Genomic DNA, 16,519 nt, shown 5'->3' on the forward strand with positions numbered 1-16,519 from the left:
ATAAGTTTTTGGTTATAAATTTCTGTGATTTTAAATTAAAACCTTTGGGGAAACAATGCTACTTACCACAGTTTTGCTCATCACTCAAATCCCCACAGTCATCATATCCATCACACACAAGGCTGTAATCAAGGCACTTGCCTGTGTGACAGTGAAACAGATTCTCACTGCAGTCTGCAAATAAAAGAAGCCACCAGTGTGTCATCAGAGCCGTACAGAATGCTATTGTAGTACGATATTTAACAAAAGCCAATCATGGAAGGGACACCCTAATGGTAACGTGGTCCACACCTATTGTTTTATAGGTGAGAAGGTGGCACACAGAGATACAACGACCTGTTCAAGGTCACTTGAACAAGTGGCTCCCAAGCCAAGTGATTTTAACACTTTCTGATGTGTTTCTCTGACTTCCATTTTATGTCACTGGAATGATCCTTGATCGTTAAAGATGAGAAAAGACATTCTCAATTCACCATCATTCCTAATGAAGTTTTTGTTCATGCAGAATAGACTTGTTTTCTTTAGAGTTGAAAGTCCAGGTTTGTCAGTAGAAAGCATAAACATAACAAATACAATAAGTCATTTAGATTATGGAGTTATTATTTCCTTTCACATAAACATTACTGCTTAAGCCAGTTGAGTGTTTCATAATGCAATCCTTAAATAAGCAAGTACTGTCCAAAGACTATGGTGGCAAGATGAGAAGTGTTATGTAATCTCAGGACGCTTATAGTTTAATGTTGAAATAAACAACATTCAGGGGAAATGGTTTCCTGATTTTAATAAGAAAATAAAGTCTTGTCCTTGGGTAAACCAGAACTCCTATCCTGGTTCTGCCATCTACTAGCTGTGGGACTTTAGTGTGTTATTGTTAGTTCAAGTCTAGGAGTCTGTGAACTGACCTATGAAATTGGGACAAAATCAGCCACTTAATAGGGTTTGAAAGAAGAGTTTAATGAAATAGTGCGTGTAAGGCAATTCAATGGAAAGAGAATGTTCTTTTCAACAAATGGTATTGGGACAATACTAGAAAAATATTTGCAAATTGTATGTATGATAAAGAAATTTGGATATCCAGAGTCTCTATAGAACTCTTACATTCAATAACAAGATGAAAAAGAATTCAATTATAAATGGTCGAAAGACTTGAATAGAAAGTCTTCATGAAAGACATAAAAACACATGAAAAGGTGCTCAACATTATTAGTCATTAAGCAAAGGCAGTGGGGGGTGAGAGGGCGGGACAAAACAAAAGAAAAAAAATAAGCTAAGGCAAATTAAAACCACAAGAAGATATAACTACACGTCCCTTAAAATGGCTACAATGGAAAAGATGGATAATAGCAAGTACTGGCAAGAATTTTGAGAAAATGAATCTCATGGATCTCTGGTGAGACTATAAAATAATAATGCCACCTTGGAAAACTGGCAGTTTCTTACGAAGGTAACTGTAACCTTACCATACAATTAATTTGTGAATTCCACTCTTAAGAATCTACCCAAGATAAATTAAACATATATCCACACAAAGATTTATGTATAGATGTTCACAGTGGCATTATTCATAAGCCAAACACTGGAAAAACATCCAAGTACTCACTAACTGGAATGGACAAACAAAATATAATATACTCATGCAGTGAAATACTACTTGGTGATTAAAAGGATGAAACTACCAATATATGTGACAGTATGGATGAACCCCAAAAAGTTATGCTATGTGAAAGAAATCAGATACAAAAATTACATATTATATGACTCATTTATGGAATTCCCAGAAAAAAACAAATTTATAGAAACAGAAATCTGAGAAGCAGTTACAGTAGCTGAAGGATTAGAATTGGTGACTGACTTCAAATGTGTGGGAGAGAAATTTTGGGGGAGATGCAAACATTCTAGAACTGTATTGTGAGGTTAGTCACATAACCCTTTAAGTTTACTAAGCATCAATAGATGAAATTTATAGGATGTAAATTATACCTCAATAAAGCTGTAAAAATGTTTAAAATCAATATATGTAAAGAAACCTGCATTTTACAGAAACTAGATTTCTTAAATATATTTTTGTTTCCCTTATTTAAAGTAAATTAAGTGCAAAACAGTTTGCTTAAGGCTGGAGAAGGAATACAGAAAACGGGCGGAATTTCAATAGGGTGGATGTAATGAAAAGTTTAGCATATTTCAAGCAGAGGAAATAGCAAGAACAAAGGAAAGAGGCAAAAAAATAGGGCAGGTTTGAAGATCAGTCTGCTTGGCTGATGAAGGCCAGAAATCAAGTAGTCAATGGTTCAGTCTCCTGAATTCCAGCTGATTGTTTCTCCTCAAGCAGAAGCCTGTATCTCATACAAGTAGCAGCCACCACTTTACTATAAACATCCCACACTAGATGATGATTCATTATCCAAAGCCTTTGGCATTGATCAGTTAAAACATTAGGCATGCCAAAATATGACACTTATATATACATGAATCATAAATTTCTGTTTCAAAAAAGCACTCTTCTAAAAAGAAAACTTCTTAAAGTTTTTAGAATCACATCATTTTAGGAATGGAATGGGCCTTAGAAATCACTTGTTCAGTGTCTTCATTAGGAAGGTGTGTATGTGCACAGACACACACACGCATATAGACACATAAGGCCATACTTATAAGCATACAGAACTTTGTAAGTACTTTTTATTTTTCACTTCCCCGAGCCTGAATAACGTTCAAATAAGGACAGCCACCATAAGGGAAAATATAAGAACTAAGAAGTCCTATCACCTTGACAATGGTATTTTATCCCACTCAGCAGAGGGCGCTATTTCCCCACCCTGCACCCCCACTGCTGAATGAGGCTACCACACGTGACAGCTGAGTGGAAGGGTTATGACACTGGTTCTCCTGCCCACAAGGCAGATCTGGGGAATTCATGCATCAAGATATATACACTACCTTGTGAAATTCTAAAAGATCTTTTTGATTTTTTTTTGTCTTAATCTAAATTACTCTTGTGGGAAGTTTGGAGTCAACACGCTAGAATCAGCAACAGCCAGGGAAATAAGGCTTCTCAACTTGACCATCAGTGCAAAGTACATGCATGCATTCGCCCAGAGGATGGGGGACAGTGTTTCAGCACATTTTAAACCCTACGAGTTAATTTCCTTGTAAGCAGTACACTCACTCTTTTTGATGGTAGGACTACTAGGGAATCAAATACCCCTTTCAGAATCTGATTAACCTAAGAACACACCAAAAATTTCCAAAAGTTTATTTGTGCTCTAGGAGGCCCATTCTAGGACCCCTGGTAATTCATACTAAAACACTGCATTGGAGATATTTTAAAAATTGATGTCCTCATTTATTAAATTACTTCATAAATGGAGAGGATTCAGGCATTTTTTAAAATTCTCATTGTTCTCCCAGGTGCGGATTCAACTTTCTACTATTATAACTTGCTTGGTTAGAAGCCATTTTTAGAAGTGAGATACAAAATGAGCTGCATTTGGAAAACAGTCTGTTACTTCCCTAAGGTCTGTGTGATTAGTAAACACGCAAAACCTTAACCAGAGGCACTGCAAAGCCAGAAACACATAGCAAATAGCAAAGATCACAGTGTCTCCTTTTATTGAAATAAATGTTTATCTGACCTGGAAAGAGATGTTGTCAGCACAGTTTGGGGCCAGCAAATCAAAATTTGCAAAAGCTGCTTGCTGTGATTTTCTTGCTCGATAACAAGCATAATTTTGCATGACCTAAGGTAGATGTTTTTCTAGATACAGCTTTTTTTTTTTCTTAAGGAGAGCTTGATACAAAATGTTTCTTCTGAAATTCTTGCATGTTAATATTGATTTCAGTTTGGCATCTCATATGCACACTATTAATTCTTGTCTCTCAAAATTATCGTTAAATTAAAGCAGAAAACTAACACACAGAAAGCCTTTTTCTCAAGGGCTTCTTTCAGCTGTACAGTCTCTATGACTGTACACATGAATGTGTTGCCTCAACTCAAGATGCAAGTACGGATGCTCAGTTTCCACCCACAGAAGATTAAATATGGAAAGGACCAGAGGTTATTTCATCCAACCCTCTCATTCTGAAATGACCAGAGGAGTTATATACGGTCTGTCCACTGTTGCTCAGCTCATTTACAGCAGAACCATGAGAAGAACCAGGCTTCTTGACTCTCTGAGTTCTTTCTACTATTGGCTTAAGGCTCTAGAAAAGGGTTTCTCAACGGCAGTATCATTTGACGTTTTGGACTGGGTATTTCTTTGTTGTTGGGGGCTGCCCTGTGCAGTGTAGTTTGTTTAGCAGCATCTCTGGCCTCTACCCACTAGATGCCAGTAGCACCTCCCTCCACTCCCACAGTTGTGACAATAAAAAAAAGTCTCCATGCATTGCAAAATGTCACCTAGAGAATTGAAAATCGTGCTGCACAGTATACAAACATCACCTGAGTGCAAGGCCTAGTTTTAATCCCATCTTTTCCATCAGCTCTCTATGCAATCCAGCTTCTAGTAATCTTACTCTTTTTACTAGAAGGACTCCCTGCTGCTACATTTTTTTTGTTTGCTTGTTTACATCTATTTTTTTGACTTTGCGATATTGCTTGTGTTATATTGTTTTAAAATACCATATTTAGGCTGGGCACAGTGGTTCATGCCGGTAATCCTAGCACTTTGGGAGGCTGAGGCAGGCCGATCACTTTGAGCTCAGGAGTTTGAGACCAGCCTGGGCAACGTGGCAAAACCTTGTTTCTACAAAAAATACAAAAATTAGGCCTGGCGTGGTGGCTCACGCCTGTAGTTACAGTTACTCGGGAGGCTGAGCCTGGCGAATTGCTTGAGCTCGGGTAGTGGAGGCTGCAGTGAGCTGAGATCACACCTCTGCACTCCAGCCTGGGTGACAGAGCGAGACTCCATCTCAAAAAAAAAATTTTAAAAACCCATATTTAATAGTTTCTATGTGTATATGTTAGTTCCCTGATTTGACTAAAAGACTCATAAAGAAAGAAACCATGGCTTAACAGTATCTTTCTATTTACTAGGTAGCTAAAACATGATTCACACATAGCAGGAATTAAAGAATATTCAATACTTTGATTGATTCAGTATAATCAGATTGCCACTATACAAAAAGTAAAATTTGCAAACATTTAGTACTTCTTCCATAAGCATGGAGTGAGATTTTTTATTTTTACAATTTTGATGAAACTATTCCTAGCATTTACTTGCAGCTACATCTTAGTAGAACGATTATTATAGATACAGTCATTTTTGATGATTCAAACATCATTCGGAATATCAATTTTTATTTTGTGCTGTTTAGGCTGCCTCCATTCTAAAATAGCTTCACGTGGTGCTGCTTTTAAAATTGTTGTGCATATTTTAGTGTTTCTGTCTTCCTTACATGTATCAGCTGACATTATCAGCTGTCCCCATGACTTCCAGTGGTCATTCTCTGCACCTAGTAACAAGAGGTGCTGGGTGGGAGTGGAGGAACAATAAGACAACAACAGTGACAACGACAGTCACGACCACAAATCCTAGTGCTCTTTGAGACTTACTGCATGCAAGACATTGGTCTATATGCTTTATATTCAGTGAATCATTATTCTGAGCAATTTGAGAGATATTCACTATTTATTGTTTCCATTGTACTACTGAAGAAACTGAGGCACAGAGAGGTTGAGTAACTTGCCTAAGTTATCAGAGGCAGGAAATGGTAAGATCGAAACCTAAGCAGCCTGACTCAAGAACTTATAGTAGTCGTTAATACACCGTATTACACTCGGTGTATACTTAGACAGCCACCATCCTCAAAAATAAGTCAACCAATTTTACCCAAAATTCACAGAAAATGATTTTCAAAAATATTTGATAGTGGTTTTTATGTGTCATAAAGTGTGTGAACTTTGTGGCAGCTATTTCACTGTGACAACGTTTTCCTTGAGTTTCTAATTTAAAATTAAGAAGTATTTATCTACTAAGCACTTGCTACGTCCCAGGCACTATTCTAGGAGCTGGTTATAGACTCAAAAGATTATAGAATCTTAACAACAAAAGAGACACCAAGCACCTTCTAGCCCGGTGCTTCCAAGTCTGGCCATCCATTAGAATTACCTGGAGAGCGTTACAAAAGTACTGCTGCCTGGTCCCCACTGCAGACAAACTGAATCAAAATCTCTGCAGATGGGGCTTCCTGGGGAGGCCAGCATGCAGCCATCCATGATGATACGGAAAGCCAGGGTTACAGAAGTGGCCTGCCTAAAGCCACAGAGGTAGACATTTCTAAAATTTTCCTGGTTTTTGAAAATTTTTCTACTACACCACTAAAATTGTTTCAAGTGTTTGGAAATCTTTTCATCCAACAAATACTTAAGAAGAGATTGACAAGACAAAACCAGTTAGGGGAGAAAGTCAGAAAGTCACAGATACCTGGAGTGCTCTTTAATAAACAATTACCTCTGAAAGCTGTAATACATCACAATCAATTAAAACATTTTCCTGCAATATGAATGATCAGAGTATAATCTCACTAAATCTGAACTTTTTTATGGAGAAGGACAAGTCAAAGGCAGATGAGCTGAGAGAAAAAGCATTAGATTTTGAACCATTTAAGACTGGGTTCAAATTTAGCGAATCATGGGCAAATTTATTCATTGCCCTAAGCTCTGTCTCTGCACCTGTACAAAAGGCGTAGATAACACTTCCTATGCTGATAATTAAATCAAAGCATGTAGGTAAATGCTTCTAGCATAGTTTATTAGGTAACTCACAAATAATAAGTCCCTTCTCTCCCTTCCTTTGAACCTGACTAAAAAGGAAATAACAACTCAATGAACTACACAGGCCACCTAATATGACCCATGTTTTATAAAAGCAGGCAAGTGCTTAGCTAGAGATCATTTTTGCATCTAATCCATAGAAGCATAACCTCCTCTGGCAGTCCTCCTTCTTGCCTACTTGAGAGAACCTTAGGAACTAGGAATTTTCTTCTGTTCCTCACTGAGAACGCACAGCAAAACTTCCTTCTCCTCTCATGAGTATCTGCGGGTTGCATTCACACTCTGATTCACATCCGAGGCCTAATTCAGACTTACACTATTCCTTCACCACAGGGTGGTGACAAAAGGAGTATGGCATCCTCCATAAACACTCATGCTGAAACACCACAAGCACTCAGAGTTAAAGCTCAAAGCAGATGTCCTTGTAAGGTCAAAAACAATTGCATATGAAGCCTTCAATGTCTGTGTTTTCATACAGAAGTTTTCTGAAGGGATGTATTTCCCCAGTGGACCAAACAGATCATTTTTGTGGTATGTTCACAGGAAAGGGCCATATCTATTTCCCTTAATAAATGCTTCAGCTCCTTGGACATTGGCAAATGCCTTGCAGAACAGTAACACGTTGTTGACTAGGAAAATTAGCCCCTTCAAATTTAATTTTAACAAATGCAGCAGAAAGCACTTACATGTAGGGTTTGGAGTGCAACGCTCAGTACTATTGAGAAACATATGATAAAACCATAGTTGGCCCACCACAGGAGATATAGGCACATGCAGAATTCGAACAATGCCATAACGTGGGCCCCAACAGGAGAAGAGCTAGAGATTCTACCAAATTCCCATAAACTGGATATAATTACATTGAATTATTTAAAGTTCCCTATTTTGGCTGCTTTGCACAGTATCTTCTGCTAAGCCCACAGCAACACTTCCCAGTGTAAATATACAGCCTATAAATATGTTTTTATGTAAAATTGTGCGCCACGCGTTGTTTTGAAAAGAAAATTCCAAGTTGTAAAACACAAATGTCTTACTGAAAAGAACGTTTCCTGAAATATGCGTGGCATAATTGAAGTTCCACAGAATGCTAGATATTAGGCAGAATAAAAAATGCAGAATAAATGAATAAATAAAGGTGAAGATTCACATGAAAAAATAATTCTGATGAAATAAAAAGTTAGGCAAATGTCTTTTTTTTAAACTGCAGGATTTCTCAGAACCTCTAATATACAAATGTGTATTCTAACCCTCTAAGAAGTAGATCTGATAGTATTTCCCAAAGTTTTTTTTTCTTTTTCAAGCATTATTCCAGACTCAGATACTACATGGAACATCAGTTTGGGAAACACTGACCTGAAATGTTACCATGACAAACTGCCATTCATTAGTTCTGCCATTCAGCAGGACAAAGGAGCGTCCTAGCCCATCAGATGAAAGATGAGTTGGTCCATTTGGCAAACAGACCAGAAGAATTTTTCGATTAAGATCAGTATTCTCAAGCACTTATAACATCTTGGCAATTCCCAAGAGGAGTGAAACACAGCTCTTGCCATAGTAACTGTGGCTGTTTATATAACCCTTAAAGAACAATTAGAACACTTGCATATAGTGTTCTAATCGCAGATAGTTCTGTTTTGAATAGATTACACAGTGTAATTCTTTTCTTTTTTTAACATACTAGGGGTGAACAAATAGGACACTAGCTTTGTTTACTACAATGTACTTCTTCAGGATGGTTTTCCCCTTCTTTCCAGTTTGTAAGTGCAAAACAACTTGAAATCTGAATCTATATTGGACAAACGGCTGGCCAATTCAGTCAAAATGACTAATCAATCAATGGGGAATAAATTAAGGACACATAAGGCTGAATCTACTGATTAGTGGATTTTAAACAGTTAGTGCCATTGACTATCTCCAGGTTTGGAAGAAGCATAAAAAAAAAACAAGAGGCTTTGTATTTACTGTGTCATGAAAGTTAAGAATCATTAGGGTAAAAATGTTGCTATAAAATGTCCTTTTTTAAAAAAACATTGACCTTTATACTCATAAACACAAATGAAAATTCTCACCCAAACAAAATAAACCAAAGCCTTCTCCCAATTTAAACCATTTTGTGCAAAAACGCTGCAATCCCTCATCTGTTCCAATGCAGCATCTACGTGTTGAGCTCGTAATAAACCATGCCTTTGAAAGGTGTGCAAACATGCTGCTGTCATTCTGGGGGAAGACAAACACGTTTGCTCGCTTTAGAAAGGCAAACAAAATGCAGTCTATGCAAATGCTGATGATTGTCAGGATTTGAGAATCCCTGTCCACTCAGACAAACCCCAAACAGCTTGTCACATACTGCAATGAGCCTCGTCACTCCAGTCGTCACAGTCGTTGTAGCCATTACATTGCAGTTTCCTGGGGACGCAGATTCCACTGGCACAAAGAAAGCTCTCACCCCGTCCACAGAGCACTGAAAAAAAAAAGGGCAGGAAATAATGTCAGAATAAGATCATTTTTTTTCTTTTAGGATTACAAAAGATAAATACATAGAAAATCTTCTTTTGCTATTCAACAGATTTGTTTCCAAATTCCCTCAGTTTTATTGTCATCAATTTTTCTTTGGCATCTTAGCACATTAATTGAAAAATTACCTGGAAATAATACAAAGAGTGCTTGCTTGTCTGAGGAAAGCAGGAGATAGTTCGCCAGTGGGCTTGCAGAGTGAGGCATCCATGTTCAGAGAGCAAGAGGGTAGCTTCATCATTTGCACAATTTTTGTGGGGAGAATACCCAATGGGTGTATTTTTCTAAACAATTGAAAATTATGTCCAAGTAAAGTGCTACTAATTGAACCAACATTTAAAAAGTCTACCTTTCTAAAAAGCTACTCTATGTACCACAGAGAAAGTTCCAGTAAAAACAGTCAGTAAATGGATGTGTATTTGAACATAGTATAGAGACCCAGTGCCCTGTATTTGAAATGTATTTACTTGCCTTAATGAAAATGCCAGTTAAAATGTCAGCGTCTATTTTGGCATAAGGAACGGGAAACGGCATTCACTAATAAAATTTTCATTTCTTTTTCCTTAACACAGTTACATTTTTATATTTTTGCTTTTAATATTTTGGTGTTCTTTTTCTTTTCAAAATGCAATAAATATTCCACCGCTTCAAAATTACAGTAGACAATAAATTTAAGACAAAAAGATAGAAAATTTTTCAGGAAGACCATTAATAAAAGGATAAATCAGCTCAACAAAGTGGATGTTAAGATAAAAAATATTTGGTAATGTGCATCAAATGCCTTTTAAGTGTGCATAATCTTTGACTCAGCAATCATCTTATTTCTTAGACTTCATAAAAAGGAAATCATTATGAATATATGTTTTATGTTTAATGATATTCATACCATCATTGTTTAAAATGAGGAAACTAGGAAATAACCACTATGCAACATTAAGGGGCTAGTTAAATAAATTTTGATACCACCATAATGAGGAATACTGTTACAGCCATTGAAAACTACATTGTAGAAAACACTTAATGTCCAAGGACAAAGTTCAAGCTATTTTAGATGAGAAAACACCAACTGGTCCTAGAAAACAAAATACAGTTTGGCATCGGGAGAGGTATATTATCTTTGGTATTAGGATTAAAGTAACTTTACTTTTTACTGTATTGTATTCTGCATTTTACAAATTTTCTTACAATGATGATGTTTTATCTTTTTAGCTGGGAAAAAAATAACTTTTTTATGAGCTCTAGTTTCAGATAAAAAAAAGTTAAGTAGAACCTTCAAAAATCTCCTTCTGTCTCTCTCTCACCTTCCACCAAAGCTTGTGTGTGTGTGTGTGTGTGTGTGTGTGTGTGTTGGCTGTGTGGTCAGTTGCCTGGTCACTGCCACCATTCCCTGCAGTATGTATTCCTTGATAAGATGAACCTTGTTGACTAGTTACAGGGAATTCAGGAATGTGGAACAGTTTAACTCAGCAATAGAAATAGAGAAAAGTACAGGCTGAAAGCTCCAGTCAGTGAAGCCCATGTCTGTTATAGTTCCCATCATGTTCCTAGGACCCAGCGGAGTGGTTGGCACTCAGGAGGTTCTCGATTAATATATTTCCCACCCATGTTCCTGGGACCCAACCAGTGGCTGGCACTCGGGAGGTTCTCGATTCAATGGAAAAAGTTACCTTAATCCCTAATAGAATGCTATATTGCCATAAAGCAGAAAAAAACAAAATTAATGAATTATTTCCCAATGCTATCAAGGAAATCAGCATTTCAACTCATTGAACATTAAGCATTAGTTGATCTGGTAAGTTTCTTATGATGCTACTTCATGTAACATCTTCCCAATATCAACAACAAAAGCCCAGTTTTCCATTATAGTCCATAATTTCAGTATCAATACAAATTACATCTATGGATTTCAACTGCCAAAATATCCAATATGTTTAGTACGGTATCAGAAGATTTTGCACAGGAGTGCACTCCTATAGCTACAAATACAGACTCCTAAACGATTCACAGAAAACCAGATCTAAAAACGAAAAACCAAAATACTAAGATTTTACCCATCCAGCCTGTGCAATATCCTCTCTCTAGGGTTAAGAGAAAGTTTTAAAGGAATGTTTATCTTATTGTGAGATTGTTTCTGTATTATACTAGAGAGTGCAAAAATTCCATATGTCTGCATTTTAGCAGCTGCAATGCCTCACAAGAATTATTGCATTCCCCACCTATGGCTCCGATGATTCCTCAGGAAATGGAGCTGAAAGCTCAACATTCAATAGCTCCTAACCTCTAGATTTTATCTTTAAGACCCTATATATTTGACTCCAGTAAAGCCATTTCTTGCATATGGTCATCTCAAATCTGGATCAAATTTAAAACCCAGCACAGCTTGCATTGTTTTGATTATTGATATCCCCTGTCTTGGCTGATTCAGCAGAAACTGACTTCTTTTATGTGGTTCCTCATCTGGAAGTGTGGCTGTCCTTGGTTTTAGGGTGTCATAAATTGTTACTGTGTTCTTGTTCTTTCTTTGAAAGTTCACAGTTTTGGTAGTTAATATTACTTTTATAAAACTAGAATAACTTTTGTATAATCTTTCTGTTTGATTTCTTCTTAACCTGTGTTCAGAATTTCCACTTTACTTGTATAAAACTGTTCAATTAATAAAGTACTACAAACATATTTTATTTGGTAGTTTACAAATGAAGGAAATGAAGTGTCATGAGGTCAACATTGAAATGGGCCAAAGCCACATAATTAAGGAAAGACGAAAAACACCCCAAATCCCAAGGTCTAGGATCCGGGCCCAATCCTCCATGCCACACCCACTCCCCTGTTCCTGGTACTTGTGCAATAGTGTCGTCGGCTGATACTCGGCCAATTTAAGGGCACTAGGTTTGAGTAAAACTTCAGCACTGTCTTTTTCTCTCTAAACAAAAGACAAATGTCTGTCTTGCAGTGAATTGGATCCAGATGAGATGACATTCCATGTCCGTTCTACTTTTTTTGAACACCCTGAGAGAGCTCTTATCAGGTTTCTGTAGAGATTTTTCTACCATAAATATCACTGTCTTTATAACAATCATTTTCCAACAGGCTTTTGAGTGGCCCCTTAGGATGACAAAGGGAGATTCCATGAGAAGTCATGCTATACAATCTTGAAACTATTTCCACTAACATCATCTATAATTCTAAGAGGTATATGTTGGAATTTAAATCAATGGCAGATTGATAACTGGAACATTCATTCACTCACTGAATATATATTTACTGAGTGTCTACTATGTGCAAAGTACTATTCTAACCTCTGGTAATATAGCAGAGAAGAAAACAAAAAAAAATCCCCAAATAGAGCATATATTCTACTGATCATCATCTGATGAAGATAATTTTACCAAGTAAAGATACTTCACTGCCAAAGCTGACTTCCATTACACATGGGACAGTTAACTAATACTACTGCAAAAATAGCGGTATATAAAGTTATACTACATAAAAAGCTAGTTTACATGTCCAGATGATGGGGACAATTATGCATCCCCTGGACTTCAGAATGACATGGATCTTGAAGAGTACATACTCAAAGGATGATCAGCTCTTTTTAGTATTCTTGTCTCTGACAACAGGCTGCTAAAATAATAATCCCTAGCCTGAAATCACCTGGAGATTTTCTGCAATTGCTTCCAGCTTCCTAGGCTCTCTCTGTCTGTGTATCAATACTATTGGCAAATGCTCTCATTATTCTGGTTGTTAACTTTTAGAGTCCTTTTCAAAAATTATCCACCAGCCTGCCATGGACTGTATGGTGCCCTTACTTGCCCTGTCTTTGAGCCCTTGCTGAAAGTCAAAAGCTCAGTTTCAACTCCACCTCGGAAGAGAAAGCTGACCCAGCTCTGCACATCACATGGGCCTGTGCTGAGAGCCTGTCAGCGCTGCATTCTCCATGCTGCTCGAAATCAAGTACTATAAACCACTATTGCCCTTACCTTTTACAAGGTTATGTCATTAGATGAAAAAGACTGAGTGTAATCTTTCAGCAGCTGATACAAGAATACTTCTTGGGGAGAGCACTGTATCTTTAGGCACAATAGATTGGTAAAAGGATTGGGGTAAAAGACAAGAGGTGAGAAAGGAGAGAGAAAATCTAAGGGTGTGCTCAACCAACCCAGCATGGACTTGACCCTGCCTTCTGAGGAGGTGAGTGATATTAGGTGGAAGGCCCTTCATTCTGCTGAAATTAAGATATTTTCAGCAGGTATGGATGAGGGTCTGGAAGCTCTGAGTACAAAAGGAGTCAGGGGTCAGGTGCAGTGCCGCATGCCTGTAATCCCAGCACTTTGGGAGGCCGAGACGGGCAGATTGCCTGAGGTCAGGGGTTCGAGACCAGCCTGGCCAACATGGTGAAACCCATCTCTACTAAAAATACAAAAATTAGCTAGGCATGGAGACATGTACCTGTAATCTCAGCTACTCAGGAGGCGAGACAGGAGAATCAATCGCTTGAACCTGGGAGGCGGAGGTTGCAGTGAGCCAAGATCATGCCACTGTGCTCCAGCCTAGGCGACAGAGGGAGACTCTGTCTCAAAAAAATAATAATAATAATGAAAATGAAAATAAAAAATAAGAGGAGTGAGAATTCCCATGAGGAGAAAGGGGAGCTGGTGCTGCTGGGCACTGTGCTGGGGGAGAGAGAAATTTGAAAAGGTGGCTGAGTCTCCATTAGAAGTACAGTATTTCTACTTTTTGGAAAACAGAAATATCTAATGACATATTTTAAGTTATTTCCTGAGGAATTGGAGGTATAACACATGCCTTCCTCCATCTGCAAGGCTTGTGTTGTCCTCTGATTTATGCACTCATTTCTTTAGCATTCCGTATTATTACAGAATAACTATTATTCTGCATAATCTATAATTATTATAGAATAATTAATACTATTCTGTATTATGTATTTTTGAATACAGAATAGCTCCCTTGCCTTGGGAAGCTTATACTCTAGAATGACAAACTATATCAATAAGCATAATTTTAAAATTCTTATGTATCACACAAGATGTTAGTAAATGCTATGAAGAAGAGAGTACTGCAGGGTAAGGGAGATATTAATTAGGGTGCCAGGGCAGGCCTCACTCAAAGCTGACATTTGAGCAACAACTTGAAAGAGGTGAGGGAGTCTCAGGAAGATTCAAGGAAGAGCTAGTGCAAAGTTCCTCGGGCAAGAGTCTGCCCAGCAGGTGCCAGGATCAGCAAAAAGACCTGTGTGGCTAGAGTAGCATGAGCAGGGACCAAGCACAAGAACGAGGCCAAGCAGAAGGAAGGGTCCAAACATACAGGGCTCTGCAGGCCTTTGTAATGACTTTGTAACTTTAACACAAGGGTCATTACATGGTTTTCAGTAAAGAGTGGCATGATCTGACTGAAATTCTTAAAGGATTGCTCTGCCTATTGTGTTGGAAATAGACTCTAGGGGGACAAGGGAAGAAGTAGGGATGGCAGCTGGGAGTCTATTGAGTAGCTGTGGAGGTACTGCGACATGAGTGGATGCTGGATGTACAAGTCATGTACCACGTAACGACATTTTTCTTAACAATGGACTACATATACAACAGTGGCCCCATAGGATTACAATACCAAATTTTTGCTGTACCTTTTCTATGTGCAGATATGTTTACATACACAAATGCTTATTGTGTTACAATTGCCAAGAGTATTCAGTACAGTAACATACTGTACAGGTTTGTAGCCTAAAAGCCATAGGCTAGACTTAATAGCCTGGAAGTGTAGTAGGCTCTACATCTAGGTTTGTGTAAGTACACTCTGATGTTTGTACATGATGAAATCACCTACCAACACACTTCTTAGAATGTATACCTGTCGTTAGGCAATATATGACTGACAGTACTAACTTCTGACTATAGGTTGGCTCAGGTCAAATAAACAATGACCATCCTTGAATATCTAGGAGCTTGGAAAATTTCAAACTTTCCTTTGAAAACAGGATATCATCCACATCAAGAATATACTTACATTCTAAAAATTAATTCAATCTATGTATTTCTGTCCCTCTAATCCCATCATTAAATGTGGCTTCCTCAGAAGAAGTATCTGTCTTCCAAGCTAAGCAATCCTTCTCACTCTCTTCTTAGACATCTATTAAATGCAGGGCAGGCACTACACTAACCACTCCTAATAGTGCCAATGCCCAAGACCATCAAAATTGCAGCTTTCTTTAAAAAAAAACTGTTTTATTATAGCTCACATAATTTATATTCACAGAAGATTTCTGTTTGCTGATTGTCTCTCTCTCCCTTCTAGAACGCAATTTCCTTGAAGAAAGGCATTTTATCAGTTTTTCTTACTGCTATACCCTGAGTCTAGAATAGAACTGACACATTATAGGTGCAAGTTACATATCTGTTGGATAAATAAATGAAAACTGAGAATATGAGGTGTCTATGGAGCATGACTAAATGATCGTTCCTATTTCTTGGCTCTCAATGGCAATGAATATCTTACAACTTATTATTTACATTGCTAGGAGAATAAACTACTGACGCAGGATAAAAATCCCTCTGTGTTATAGTGTGATGCTCACTCAAGCCTGCAGACACATCTGGCTTATGAGTGGCATTTGCTCTTAGTAGGACAACAGATGGCCCTTGTACAGAAAATAATCTTCCCCACTGGCCTGCAATGATGTGTCTAACATTCCACCCGTGACACCCACGTTACCCATACTTTGGGTTAAAATGGTAGGTTTTAGAAGAACTCAAGGCTAGGAAGGAAAGGGGCTTTGGGGCCACATCATGGATTAAAGGGGTGTACTCAGTTTCCTACTCCATTTCAACCAAAGAGCTCTACTGTTGGCTGCTTTATACTTATGAGTTCATGGAAAATTTTCTTTGAAAATGGGCTTTTGTTGTCAAAAACAAGTTTGAAAACTCCTTCACCCTTAAGATTTTGTGTTCAGTTGAATACTTAGTTCTGAATGTAATTATAGACTATTTAGCTTTATGTTATCATTAGCTTTTCATTATACTTAGACTCGAGAAATGAAACATAGAATGAGTGACTTTTAGGGGTAGAGGGGGACTCGGGAAAGGTATAGAACATGAAGACTCAAAGTAAGAAGTGACACCTGGACCCACAAATGAGCTCAGAATAGCCCTGCTTGAAGGTGTACAGTGTGTGGATTCAACGCTGTTACATCAGGGTACAAGAAAAGCCACAGTATTTTCTTAAAGT

At 37.8% G+C, this 16,519-nt stretch overlaps 1 protein-coding gene across 2 annotated transcripts in view; it reads right to left on the reverse strand.

Moving 5' to 3' along the window:
- Positions 1 to 16,519, reverse strand: part of CORIN (corin, serine peptidase) — a 257,414-nt gene that overhangs the window by 95,377 nt on the left and 145,518 nt on the right. For both annotated transcript variants that reach the window (XM_055246563.2, XM_055246562.2), the window contains 2 exons: positions 9,117 to 9,230; positions 67 to 174 (listed from right to left, as the gene is read on the reverse strand). In XM_055246563.2, coding sequence (XP_055102538.1) covers positions 67 to 174; positions 9,117 to 9,230 — 222 coding nt within the window. The remainder of the gene's footprint in view (positions 1 to 66; positions 175 to 9,116; positions 9,231 to 16,519) is intronic.

Source organism: Symphalangus syndactylus, chromosome 16 (genome assembly GCF_028878055.3).
Source record: "Symphalangus syndactylus isolate Jambi chromosome 16, NHGRI_mSymSyn1-v2.1_pri, whole genome shotgun sequence".
In the NCBI taxonomy this organism is placed as follows: domain Eukaryota; kingdom Metazoa; phylum Chordata; class Mammalia; order Primates; family Hylobatidae; genus Symphalangus; species Symphalangus syndactylus.